Source organism: Amblyomma mixtum, chromosome 3 (assembly GCF_055824585.1).
Source record: "Amblyomma mixtum isolate Tamu chromosome 3, ASM5582458v1, whole genome shotgun sequence".
NCBI lineage: Eukaryota > Metazoa > Arthropoda > Arachnida > Ixodida > Ixodidae > Amblyomma > Amblyomma mixtum.
In genome coordinates, this window is record NC_143014.1 from 429,097,711 (window position 1) to 429,111,561 (window position 13,851).

At 44.1% G+C, this 13,851-nt stretch overlaps 1 protein-coding gene across 12 annotated transcripts in view; it reads left to right on the plus strand.

Moving 5' to 3' along the window:
- LOC149358053 (uncharacterized) overlaps nucleotides 1-13,851 on the plus strand; it is a 284,686-nt gene that overhangs the window by 219,558 nt on the left and 51,277 nt on the right. For all 12 annotated transcript variants that reach the window (XR_016291914.1, XM_089585028.1, XM_089585029.1 and 9 more), the window contains 5 exons: nucleotides 2,680-2,733; nucleotides 3,644-3,704; nucleotides 5,519-5,615; nucleotides 7,659-7,702; nucleotides 11,614-11,780. Coding sequence is in view for 11 of the 12 variants with exons in the window: in XM_089585028.1 (XP_089441154.1) it covers nucleotides 2,680-2,733; nucleotides 3,644-3,704; nucleotides 5,519-5,615; nucleotides 7,659-7,702; nucleotides 11,614-11,780 (423 nt within the window). In the remaining variant the exon portion in view is untranslated. The remainder of the gene's footprint in view (nucleotides 1-2,679; nucleotides 2,734-3,643; nucleotides 3,705-5,518; nucleotides 5,616-7,658; nucleotides 7,703-11,613; nucleotides 11,781-13,851) is intronic.

Below are 13,851 nucleotides of genomic sequence, written 5' to 3' on the forward strand. Positions count from 1 at the left end.
CTCAAATGCTGGCACTTTTTTCCCTGCAATGTCCTCGACATCATCCTCGTCCTCCTCTGGTTCATCCTCTATGACACACGTACCATTTACTTGCTCAAGGATTGCACGATCTGTTAGCTCTTCAGAGCACATGAGGTCCACATCTGCAGATACGAACTGCTCGAAAGATTCTGGCACCTCTGCAGTCTTTTGGATGCTCGCCCTAGCTTCATTTTCAAGGAAGTTTTCCACAGGATCCATATCAGGCCCCTCTTCCATCATGTCACCACATTTAAAGCCTGCTTTTCTGAAACAGTTTTCCACAACTTCGCTTCCTAGGCCATTCCAGACGGCTGAAATCACCTGAACAGCAAACTTCATGTCAATTACTGTTGCCCGGTCTTGCTGCATGTCAAACAACAGACATTCTGCCAACCTTGTTCTGTACTGCTACTTGACAAAGTGCACAATCCCTTGGTCTATTGGTTGAAGGTGGGATGTAGAGTTTGGAGGGAAAAAAAAAAAACTTTATTGGCTTTGAGCGCAGGGACTTTGGTGTGACAAGAAGCATTGCCCATAAAGAGAAGCGCATCATGATTCTGAGCTTTCATCTTCGGATCAAATTTTAGCAGCCAAGAGTTGAAAATGCTGGATGTCATCCATGCATGCTGATTTGCTTCGTACGTGATGGGAATGTGATGCTAGGGGCTGAAACAGCGGGGTCGTTTCGACTTCCCAATCACAAGGAGACAGTTTCTGACATTTTCTGACAGTTTCTGACATCTCAGTTTCTGACATTTTGTAACAAAAAAGGATGCTGATGTGCTCCTTCGACTGCTTCCCGCCATGGCATGCATCGGACGAATGACAGTGTCTTTCCTGGCCTCATTTTGTAGAACAAACCGCTCTCATCCCCGTTGAGTACATCATCAGGGCTGTAACTGTGAAGTAACTGAGGAAGTTCACGATCTCTGCATGCGGACACGCAGTCTGTGACAACAATTTTGATGCAGCGAGACAGTGATCACAACTATGTGATGTGTCTCATCCAGCTGCGGAAAGGAACAGAATCGAGGCAAGGGAATGAAAAGTGTGGGGCATACGAGTTGGTACGACATCGCCCGCGTTGCGTGAGCCTATCTGGGTCGTGTCTCTTCTAAATAGTGAAGAATTTACTCTAGAGACCTAAAAAAGTTGCCCTCAGTAACTAAGTGTCTCTTGTAACCGTGTCTCTTGCAACGAGGTTTTACTGTATATCCAACTTTTGGAAAATAGGAGAATAGAAAATCTAGAGTACATGTTTTGTGCGTTGCTATTCCAGAAATGAGCATTCAACAGAATTCGTCGAGCTGAGCTCTCCGGTCAGCAAAAAGAAGTCAATTTGTTGTGTGCAGCACTTTGGGCTACTACTCAGTGCAGTGCCGAGGTGGACACTGGGCCGTCTTGCAGATAACTGTGTTCACTACACTGCTGATGGCACGGAATCGTTCAGAACATGCCTGGTGCCTTCAAAGAGGCCCTGAAAGCATTGAATCTCCTCGGCAAGGGTGAAAATGAAGGTTACACTCGGGCGCCTGTCGATAATCCGGGCTGGGAGGAATAGTCATCTCCGTCTGAGCTGAAATAAGAAGAATGGACATCATCTTTTCCCGCAAAGATGTCACTTGCATCTACAGAGTCAAGTGTCGATGCTGTGAAATTGTGAGAACACCTTTGCTAGGCAGAGTCAGTGCGAGAAGGGGACTCCACCTTGGGCACCATGTTTGGACAATCGCTCCGTGTTGACAGGTTTTGTGCGAAGTTTAAAAATACTCCCTCACGCAGCTGATGAAAAAAAAAAAAAAATTCCAAAACTGAGATACAGTTGTATTGCAACATACTGAATGGCGTTGCTTGTCCAGAAGCAGCCTAGATTGCTCAGAATGCGGCATTTTTTTGCTGTTGTTCAGACTGAATGATTTTAATAGGCTTGGTAAGCGAAGAGTTAATCATTGCGGTCTATCAGCAGTAGGCTGCCATTTAGTTCACAACATTCTTTGAACAACTGGTCCAGTGGGTTGAGAGTCTGAGATCACTGCATTGTCAGCATGCTGCTTATCTTGTTGAGTGTGCTCATGATAAGAGCAGAGGCACACACTTATCACCCCTTATCACAGAAGTATGAAACCCATGCTGGCCATACTGCTTAGGACAAGCACCTCAGTGCGGGCTTGATAAGGAGTGCCTCTCACTCGGCCATTATGCGCTCATTGCAGCTTTGTTTGCACTCAGTGTTTCAATATGAAAGGGTGCGCCAAAGTGGTGAATCAGTCTTAGCCAACGCCTGTCTTCTGTTCTTGTCATAAGGGTTAGAGACAAGTGCATGCAGTGTGCAAAAACTTTGTTAAATTGAAAGTGGGTGAAAAATTACTTTGCTTTGTTGCAAATCAAAATATTTGGTACTCAGTGGAAGTAAGACTGGGAACTGAAAAAAATGTGTTGCATGACTGATTTCAGTGAATTGAAGTTCTTTATGTTAAAGCTGCGAGAGGAATGGATACGCTAATGCTTGGTGTGTGCATTTATTTATGCCTCTTCTAATATACATATCCGGGCCTCTTAGATGAGCTCACTGTTCATAAAGGAAGCATCGTCAGCTTTGGTCACAGCCATTTCCTGAACTGCACGTTCTTTGTCTCTGTTCCTTCTCTTTGCATTCAGGCAACCAGCACAGTGACGGTTACATGTCGGAGCCTGATTTCTCGAGAGACGATGGTTAGTACCCACCACTCTGCCACCTCCTTTCGCCAGCCCATACTCACAAGAAAATCCAAAGCTGCGGTGCAAATGCCCCATCATGGGGAACTAGGTTTTGCTTGCTAGGCAGTGGGCCGTGTAGTGGGCAGTGCAAGCTTACGTGGTGCACGTTGCTGAGTATGGCTTTCAGCTGTTGAGCACCAGTTCATAGGGTTGAACTTGGTCGTAGCAACCACATTGCAACAAAGGTGAAAGGCGAAAATGCTTGTGTACTGAGATTTTAGCATAAGCTGAAGAACCCTAAACATCATGGAGCTCTCCACTCCATTTGTGCCTGATAGCACGCAGTGTTCCTTTGCCATGCAAAAATAAACTAATGAGTCAGTTCAGTTCCATTTTGTTCTTTTTGCCATTGAAGTGTTGAGGATTCTCTTCATGTGGTTTTGGTGGAGTATGTATGCTGTGGATATGTGCCAGCTTTTAGTTCGGTATGGTCAGCTTGCAAGAGGAATAATATAGCCGTCCCTCACAAATAAAATCAACTAAGGCTGCAGTGTTGATGCGGGGTTCTGAACAAGAATAGAGAAAGGGATAGAAACGTAGGCCTGTATAAACAGATTGTGCTTGCACTGCAGTGATTGACATGTGCAAGTACAAGGACAAGCTGGCTTGTAAAGTGCAAGTTTCAAGTAAATATGCATAATGCCCCCATCTCTCTGTACAGGTAATTTAATAAAAACTAAACTTGTCACTATCCTGGCTGTGCCAGTGCTCGCTGCTGAACTGGTTTAAGAATGAGTAGCGGAGCACACACAACTGCCTACCTGCCATCAGTCCAATACCTGCCAACCTTTATAGTTATAATCTGTGTGGGTGCAGTGTTTGAACATCAGTTGGGTTTCTTTTTTTTCTCTCTCTATTTGCTTAGACCGACCCATGTTTGGTGGCAAGGGAGCCAAGAGAGCAATCAACAGGAGCTACGCCAATGGGTGAGAGCGGCTGTTTTGCTGGTTTGCATTTGCGAGTGCATCTGCTGTTGGTTGTTTAACCCATTTGCCTGTTTGCTCATTTTGATTTCACGGGCATTCATTATTGCTTGCTTATTTCTAAGCAGTTCAGAAGTGCACTAATGCAATAACCAGGCTTTGTATCCTATTGACTGTTCAGGTAAAGGCAGGGGAAACAGGATAAAACCGCCATGATGTTGACAGTTTTAGTCGCCAACAAAGATAGCTTGTTTTCAGCTTGTTACATCGTTCTGCCAAGTCTTTGAAGCATCTGAGTTGACTTCTTGAGTGTATGCTGCTGCAGTAACATATGCAAAGTCCTGCGCAGTTATTTCGCACTGTTGCCAAATTCGTTCGGTAGAACACCTGGCTGCTTTGTTCACCTCAAATCTTCTACACAGTACAAGTCAAATGACGAAAGTAGAAAAAAAAAAAGTACTTGCAGCAAGCATTGTATTACTTTGTGTAATGGGGGCGTTTTGAATGTGGGACAAACTGGTGCAAAGCTGTCTTATGTTGCCTCGTCCCTTTCATTATGAGAGGGCCAGTGCATTACCGTATTTTCCGGTCGGTAAGTCGCATTCCCATGTAAACAGCAATTTTTTCCGAAAAAAATCGCATACAAGTCGCACTGGTGTATTAGACTCACCTGTTCATGTTGAGCAAGAACAACACGCAACGCACGTGAAATAGCCATACGGATTCGATGCTGAAACCGGAACCTCCGAGAATATGACTCTGACCTTACTGGACTGGATGCAGTGAGGTTATGGGATTCTACGCATAGGTTAATATTAAAAAAAAAAAAAACCTTTGTAGCATAGTGCGATCTGCGTTGCAGTGGTGTGATCTGCGTTCTGCTTCTATGATCCGCTTCAGCTGGGAGCTATCTGTGCATATGCAGATGGCGCTGAGGAGCGCACACGTGCCATTGAGTAGGTGCAGCTGGGTCTCTGGGCAAGTGGATCACAGTAGCAGAACACAGATCGCGCTGTGCTAAAACTCTCGAACAACTCAATTTTTTTTTTTTTTTCATTTACACATTAATTTTCTTTTCAAACATCGCTACTGGGCATGGCAAAAGATGGTGCACGGTGGTGAGTCAATTTTCACCATATATAAATTGCACCGTTATATAACCACACCAATGAAAAATTTAGAAAAAAACTCGACGTACTGTGGAAAATACGGTAATCTTTTTCTCTTGAACAAAGCGGGTCTTGTCACCGAACATCATACTCAGAATAGATCATAGAATGCCATCTGTGGAAAAGATGTGAGCACAAAAGCTGCAGATGGTTTGATGGAAAACTCTTTTGGTTTGGTTTGGTTTTATGGGGTTTAACGTCCCAAAGCGACTGAGGCTATGAGAGACGCCGTAGTGAAGGGCTCCGGAAATTTCGACCACCTGGGGCTCTTTAACGTGCACTGACATCGCACAGTACATGGGCCTCTAGAATTTCTCCTCCAAACTCTTTTGAAGAACCATAAGGGTGAGAGACTCATCAGCTACACATGTAGTAGGAATGAAACAAAATGCAAAACAGTAGCTGGAGTCATTGCTAGTTATGACTATAAATGGCCTAAACTTCATACAACATACCTATTTTGGAGATATCGATGATCTTCACTTACTTACAGACATCTGGTTTGGTACATTATTACCATTAATCCCTAGTTTCTCATTTTTCACAAACACTGGTCGTATATAATGGATGCTCCGTGAATCTTGTTTTGTGGCATTTTCTTCGCGTTGAATAACCGACTCCATTTCTTCTTTATGCTTTGTGATCTAGCCTGTCCACATTGCCTGGGTCATACAAGATTCAGCCTCGCAGTATAGAAGAATATGAACCTGGTCATTCGTCCATTGCAGAGAGAGAGGCTGCCTTTGTGAGTATTGTACAGTTTTTTCTTTTGATTGAGCCAGAGAAGCCTGAAAGTGACTTTCTGGTTTCATTAACAGAAATTAAATGCCGTAATGATTAGAGTTTCAAGTATGTTGAACCCCATTTTATATAGGAGCCACCGATGCCACAGACAGTTAGAAATAAAAGGCATTTTTCACTCACTTGGTTAGCCACCTTATCTCTCCCCTTAAGGGGACCTCTTTTGTGACAGACATTGGGTTTAGAAGACATTCGGTCATATAGGGCAAGTAATCTTCGAATTTTTATCCATGACGTTGCTCATAAGAGACAACTTGTGGGCTTTCTTCCTCGCTCCGCGGTTGCGGCGCCATCATGCTCATGATATTTATTACAACTGAAACTAGCGTAGTATGCTCAATCTAAATGCAAAACATTGGCGAGGGCACATTAATTGCAAGTGCTGTGTGAAGAACGGCTTCCAAACTACTGGCTGTGGTACAGGTGCAAGTGTGTGGGCATCTTCCCACAGTGAGAGTGGAGGGAGTGGGCAATGGACCTGCTCACGCTACTGCAGAATAAAGGCTTTTCCCAATGACCTTCTGTTATGCTTGTTGTGTAATTATGTGTTTCTGTCCTTAAAGTTTCACTTGCTGCAACTGTCACCCTCTTTGTTTTGTTACTGCTGCTGTGTGGGAGGAGCCGCTTCATTCCTGTGTAAAATGGCCATCCTATAATGTACAGAACTGCAATCACAGTCCTAACAGTGATCTCCTTGGCTCTTGGAGGCAACCTGGGTGGGACTGTGGAAGGCTCTTTTGGCCAGTTGTTCAAGCTTCTTGCAGCTCAAACATTGTAAATCTGGGCAGACAGTAAGGGAATGGTCTGCAAAGCATTGACAGTACTGCTATGAACAGCATTGAATTGCGGTGTGTGAGTTCACATTTCTGCGCTAGTTTCTTTTTCTTGGGGAAAAGGTCTTTCCACACCTGTTTTTTTTCTTTCTTCCCTGTGTATAAAAGTATGGCATGAATGTGTAGTATCGTGGACACTTCCATATGCGATGATCATTTGGCTTTACTTTTGACAGCCTAAGCATGCTTCACACAGCCGCAACGCGTAGCACTATAAACATCATGTGTCAAGCCATGGAATAGTGCTCCTTGTCTGTGATACTCATTCATTCTTTCATTCTTAGCTTACAGCACTGCCACAGTTGGCATGGCTTTTCACACCAGTACTTTCAGTTGCAAAAATTTGTGGGATGCAGATGTACAGAAAAAAGTGTAGTGTGTTTACACAATTCATGGTCACTTCTTGGAATGGCCTGGTTGTTGCCGTAATGTCATGTTTAGGGTGCGCTCCCTTGGTGGCAAGAAATTGCAAGGGAGCTGGTCGTGCTGACTGACACGGAATGCACAAAACTTCCATAGTCAGGAGCCCTGGCTGGTTATGTGGCAAAAATTTGTAAGGAAAAAATAGTGGCAGTACGACATGGGATTCCAACACATCTCTGTTTAGTATGTAGAAAGTAGGCACATGGCGATGTTGTTGCGAGCATCAAGGGAAAAGTGCGGCAGTCAGCCAAAGTAAAGTTCTGTTCTTTCAAGGACCTCCTGCTCAATTATTTCAGCACCTTCTCAAAGAATTCTTGCTGGGGATTGTTCTTTGACAGTTCCTTAAAATCATCAGTACCTTTTAGGGAGCTTTTAATGTTTTATAGGGGGTTTAATGTTCCAAAGCGACTCAGGCTATGAGGGACGCCGTAGTGAAGGGCTCCGGAAATTTCAACCATCGGGGGGGTTCTTTAACATGCACTGACGTCGCACAGTACACGGGCCTGTAGAATTTTGCCTCCACCCAAATTCGGCCACCGTGGCCAGGATCGAACCTGTGTCTTTCGGGTGAGCAGCCGAGTACCATAACCACTGAGCCACTGCGGCGGCTCCTTTTAGTTAGTGTGAGTGACTTTCCCCTCATACTTTTGTAGCTTTGTTTTCTTGAGGTCCCCTTGGACAATTGCATTTTCTTTCACATTGAAGCTTTTCTTTCTGTTTTATTTCTTCAGAGTTCCCGGTATTTGCCTCCTTTGGACACACCCAAGCCTAAATAGTAAGTGCATTATGACTTTCACTGGTGAACTCGCTTGATCAACAAGGTAAAAAATTGTGACATGGTATGACACATGTGCAGACTTTCCAGGTAACCAGAACAAAGATAAGAAGACTGGTATATTGCGCAGTCATGGACAAGCTAACCTGTGATGACAGAGTGACATCTAAAAACTAGGAGTGCCTCATGCAGTCTCGGGAGCATAAACCAGCAGCGAGATGCACACTAGCACAAGAGGGCTGCATGCATCCCCTTTTAATGGGCCGATTTGACAAAGTGCACTGCACATGTGCGCACTTATCGGAAGCGACCAAGCGGCCATCTTACCTGTAGTGCTTTGCGATGCTTCCAGCGCGGCAGCCCGTCTTCCCTCGTGCTTTGAATGAAATTAGATTTGCTCGCAGTAGCTTTCCTTTGCAGCATTTATCGCACTCAGCTAAAGGAACCAGAGGTAGGTGCAGAGGAGAGGTGGTGACCGCAGTGCACTTGTCGCTCAACCATTTGGGCTTGTAAGTGGTGGTGGTGAAGGTGGTGACCAAAGCTCGGTTGTGCCTCACTTTCACATGGTTTGCCAGAAAAACATTCCTACGTTTGTCGATACAAGCATTTTCAAGTGTTCAGGCAGTGTTGTATTTGTGTCCTCTTGGTTTCCCTGGTAATCTTCTCAATATCAATCCAGACAGCTGGCCATGTCACGAAATGTTTCTTGCTTCCTCGTTTTTTCTCCTTTATGGCACGCGCTTGCTTTTCTGCGTTTCTTTACAGTAACAACCAGAAATATACTGAATAAGTGAACTTTTAATGTCACGTTTTATTGAATTATCTGCTATATCGTACAGAACAAGCCCCACATTGAAACAGAAGAGCAGATATAATATTGCATGATTACTATAAGTTGTACTTGTCACTACCAGAAATGAGGGTGGATAGTGTTTATGCTTTACTTTTGTTTTACTCTGCATTAATCACATGATCCCACAAATATCGATCTGCATTTTTTTGCGACAAGAAGTTTATACAGGGCGTTGCCACATGCATTTCAACTGCGTTTGGTAGTAAGACACCAAAAGGTTAATGTTCCGTTTTTTTAAGCTACTTAAAACTTCAAATGAACTTTACTGCTTTAGGTGAGCTTTTATAATACGCATAGTGTACATGAACAAAAATATAAAAATATTGAGAAGTCAGCTTCTTTATTTCGTGGCTTAACAGCAAAAGACCTGGGCAGTACGAGCAAGTTGTGCTGTTTTCATTAAAGATATCTGTGAGAAGTTCTGTCTTAAATCAGAAGGCAGATCAGACTGGAGATTTTGAGTGCCCTGCGTTTCGAATGAATAGTGATTAGTAGATTTTAAGTTCATTTCAGGGCTGCCCGTTGCAGCACTGTTTTCTGTTTTAATTTTAGAATATTATTAACATAATATAGTATATTATTAATGCAATAATCTGGCAGCTACCAGAGCAGCTGCCACGCACCCAGTTTTTACTACATCAGTGCTGGCCTGACCATGCGTGAATGCGTCGCAATAGTGCAGTCTCAAGCCAGGAAATAATGTTTTGTTTGTATAATGGGAAGTATTGAGTAGCACACTGGTGATATTGCAACAGAACTGCACGCTGCAAAAAGGCCAGTATATTTATGCATGGTCAAAGGTAGATGCACAAGAACTTATCGGGGATTATCTAAATATCCAATATGGCACCCTTGTTGTCCGGCTGCTGTTCTGATTCCATAAAGAAAAGCATTTTCACGAGTGTGGCAGCATAAGTAATGAGCATGCAATACCCGCAGGAAATGCTCACATCTTTTGGAATACTGAAAACAACACTAAAGCTTACTCACTTGCAGCCTCACACCAGGCAGAACCCGCCGTGGTGGCTCAGTGGTTACGGCACTTGGCTGCTGACCCGAAAGACGCGGGTTCAATCCCGGCCGCGGCGGCTAGAATTTCTTTGGAGGAGAAATTCTAGAGGCCCGTGTACTGTGCGATGTCAGTGCACGTTAAAGAGCCCCAGGTGGTCGAAATTTCCGGAGCCCTCCACTACGGCGTCCCTCATAGCCTGAGTTGCTTCGGGACGTTAAACCCCAATAAACCAAACTAAACCAAACCAGGCAGAAGGCACAATTATGAAATTAAGCAACAGAAGAAAAATATATATATATAAAGTTTTGTGGTAGCAGGAAACGTTCGAGGATGAATCGTAGGAATGGCACAAGGTGCACCAAAAGCATGCCTCAGCTGCTGCGGTAGCTCAGTGGTTATGGCACTCGGCTGCTGACCCGAAAGACGCGGGTTCGATCCCGGCCGCGGCGGTTGAATTTCTTTGGAGGAGAAATTCTAGAGGCCCGTGTACTGTGCAATGTCAGTGCACTTTAAAGAACCCCAGGTGGTCGAAATTTCCGGAGCCCTTCGCTACGGCGTCTCTCATAGCCTGAGTAGCTTTGGGAGGTTAAACCCCATAAACCATAAAAGCATGTCTCAAGCCTAACATTAATTATGCTGATAAAGGTGTGCTTGTCAGTACTCTCATGCCAGTGTTTATCTTGCCAGTGGTTGATGTTCTCATAGCTGCATGGTGCCGTTTTGGTCCTCACTATATCGTCTCAGGTCAACTTATCCATGACTGTATCAAATTGAAACAAAGCACTGCTGTTAGACGCCACTAAAGTGCTGGCCAGCTGTTTGCACACCTGCCTCATGGGGCCCAATCAGCACGTGCGCCCTAGCAGTGCGCGAAAGTGGATTGCGCTATGCTAAATCTCTCTATTAGATACTTTTAGCAGAGTGTGTACCGTGCCCTGCCCTACGCATGGGCTGATTGGTCTCGACACGGCAGGCTTGTGCGCTGTTGACGGGGACATGGCGCCATCTGGCACTCTAGGGTGATCAGCGCATGCGCAGTGGCGAGGCAGGGTATGTGGCAAGCGGTAGGCGCTATGCTAAAACTATTTATTGATGCACACTGCCGTTCCGGTTACGGCCCGTGCGTAGCGCGGCCGCAGACACCTGCCAAGTACAGATCTGGGCGCCATGCTTCCACCTGCTTGCGTGTGTTGCCGAGAGCATGTATAGACCGGCTTCGCCGGAGCATATGCGAGGGAGCACAGGCGTGCAGCGCAGAGTCGGGGCTTTGGTTGTGTGCATGCCGCAATGCAATCCCAGAGTACAAAGCAAGAGTTCCAGAAATGTTATTTGCTTGGGACGAATACGTCAAGATTTAGAATACCAAACGTTCGGTTCAGATTGAATATCAAATACTTTACTGTCCGACCGAATATTCGAAATTATCGAGTATTCGCACAGGCCCACTTGAATTGGACAGTGATCTAAGAATTTAAAATAGCGATAGCTTTTCTTATATATCCTCTCAAGATGTGTGAAAATAAAACCCTCTAAATACTGCTGTGTGCCATCAGTTGTGTGCCATCAGTTTTTTTCAGAAACATGTGCTAGCTAATACTGAATGTCTGTCCATCGCAAACTAGAATATGGTCCTAGTTGCATGATATGACCTGTAAGTTTTTCGTTATGCCTCAAGTTTCTCATTATGTCTTTGCTCTGGTCATCACTTTTTTTTTCAGCTCTGGAATGGTGGAATGTGTGAATAAGCAGTGTGTGCTCTTTTCGTGAGCCCTAGAAGTGGCAGTGCTATGTCATGGGGCTTACTTTCTCCAGTTTTTCCAGAGGTATTTAGTAGCCATGTTGTGCGTAGTAAAAAGAATGAAATTCGGCAAGGCTGACAGCTGGGCAAGGTGATGAATGGAACTTAGTGCTGGTTTGTCTCATTGGCCTTCCTTCTTTGTCTGTTTAGTACTGCCCTTTGCAGTGAAAAGAGAAAAAGCTACGGAGCAAGTGATTGCATATCACTCGATGTAAAGTGTGGCTTGTGACCATTTACACTCCTTTCAGCACGCTGAGTGATGGGTATGAGTCCGATTCAACGCTGATCCGCAAGACTGGCAGTCGAATGAACCACTTGGACTCTCGCCAGCAGCGCGAGTGGTACAAGGCTGTGCAGCGTGGGGAAGACATCCCCCTTGAAGGGCTCGGCAAGCCAGCACCCCAGAAGCCCCCAGGTATGGACACTTGTGTGTGGCAATCATCGGCTGGAACAGTCGTAAAGGAATTCTATTGTCTCGTTATAGTTTATGCGATCAACTGAATATGCTTCGTGAAAAAAAAAAACTTGCATTAGACTGAATGGTTACCAAGTAGTATTGAAGTTGCATGGCCTTATAAGCACTTGCGTCTTAATATTTCATTCTCTTGGAGCAAATTTCTCTTAAGGATACACTAGTAGCCCATTAAAACTTAATTTCACCAGGTATTCTTTTTAACGCTCTCTGATACTTCAAACAGCACTGTGATTATAATGTCGCTTTACATTGTAAGTTTCAGTTTAAGAGTAGCTGCAGTTTATCAACCTTTTGCGTGCTGTCCACTGACAGATTTCTGTGGTTGCATGCATGGTTTTAGCTTAGCAGTATGCTATGTGGCATAATTAATAATTTTTAAGGCCCCTAATTTTCTGCAGTGGAAAATTTTAAATTCCACGAAGTGAGAACAAATTATCTGCAGTATTCGATAGGAAACCTCCCGCGCGTTAGTGCATGCCGCTATTTGCGCAGAGGCTGTCGCGTGCTTCGCCTCGATGGCCCAGGGTCGTTGTGGAGTTGGCTTTCTTGCAACTCATGAGCCTAGTGGGTGAGCTCACTGTGGGTAGCACGACAAACAGCGAAAAAAAAATTGTGTTATGTTCATGATTTGATTCCAGATATAACGCGAGGTGCTTTCTGAAGCAGATGACTCAAGAAAAAAAAAAAAACTCTTTATTATATTTGTGAAAATGCGGTAATATTGCTTTTGACAGGCGCTAGTGCCATGGCACCCACAGAAGCGGCAGGCGTGTTGTTGCCAGAACTGAAGCGCTTGACGTGCTGGCTTGCTTGAGCGGATAGGGGATCAAGCATATCAAGGCACCAACAGGACTTGTTATTACTTTCTGTGTTTAAGGAGAATTCAGAGATTAAATTAATCACATTTCCATCATTCTTTTATCCTGCTGATGCCTACAAACACAGTACCATCAAAAGAAGAGTGTGTGGCTACTGACATACAGTTCCGCAAAAATTGATAAAATCCACGACATTTAGCGGAATTGCAGGAAACTAGGGGCCTTAATAACTAGTTCTGTGTTCAGAAGCCTTGAAAATGGAAATATGCCTACAGCTAATGCATCACTGCTTGTTTACTTAGAGGCTGAGAACCTCGATTTCACATCTTAGTTTCAGAATTACTGTCGTTATTATAGCATCATTGTATGAGTTTCGGTACTGGTAGAGAGTGTACTGGTTGTTTCATGAGTAAATACTACACAGTAAAAAATTTTAATTATTTCGCCTCCCTGTGTTGAATTCCACCGCTGAAGCTGAGCGTATTGAGTTAGTGCATATATTTTTCTCACAATGTGTCAGAATACAACCCTCTAAATACTGCACCGTAGTAATTATTATCCTGCACTGGAAAAAGTCAGCGCAGCCGTTTGGCTAAATGTTGCAAAGGGAGGTGCTGGAAACACTGGAGTTAAAAAAAAAAAAAAGAAGTGTATGAAAATTGCAGTTGTAGGTTAGTTACTATTTGCAGATCATGTGCAGTCCCGGCCATGATAATATGAAGCACGCTTCAGCGATAAAACTCTTCTCACACCTTACCTAATGGAAATTGGGAAGTACTTTGTGCATATGCTAACATGCCACTGGTGCACTCGCCAGTGAACCCAATAAACTGCATATCTTCTCTACAGAATACGTTAGCAAATTTAAAATGCGTAAGTGTGCTCCATAATAGTTTGGCCGCTCCCATACAGTTGCTGTTTGGCCCTTGTGGGCTTGGCGGCAGACCGCAGTCAGGTTTTTAGTCTTTTAAGTGCAAGCGTTTATTCATTTCAATGATTTATTGACGTGACTTTTGCTTCTAGGAGGTGCAGGCACTCTTGCTTTTGACGTGCATGTGTGTCGAACTAAGGCGTGGCAAGGTACAAGGCTTAGATTTTTACAATACAGTCATTACCTTGAAAATTCTTGTATTTCATGCATCTCAGTACACATTTAGCTTGAAATTTTTGTTTCATTTTTTATGACATTCAAT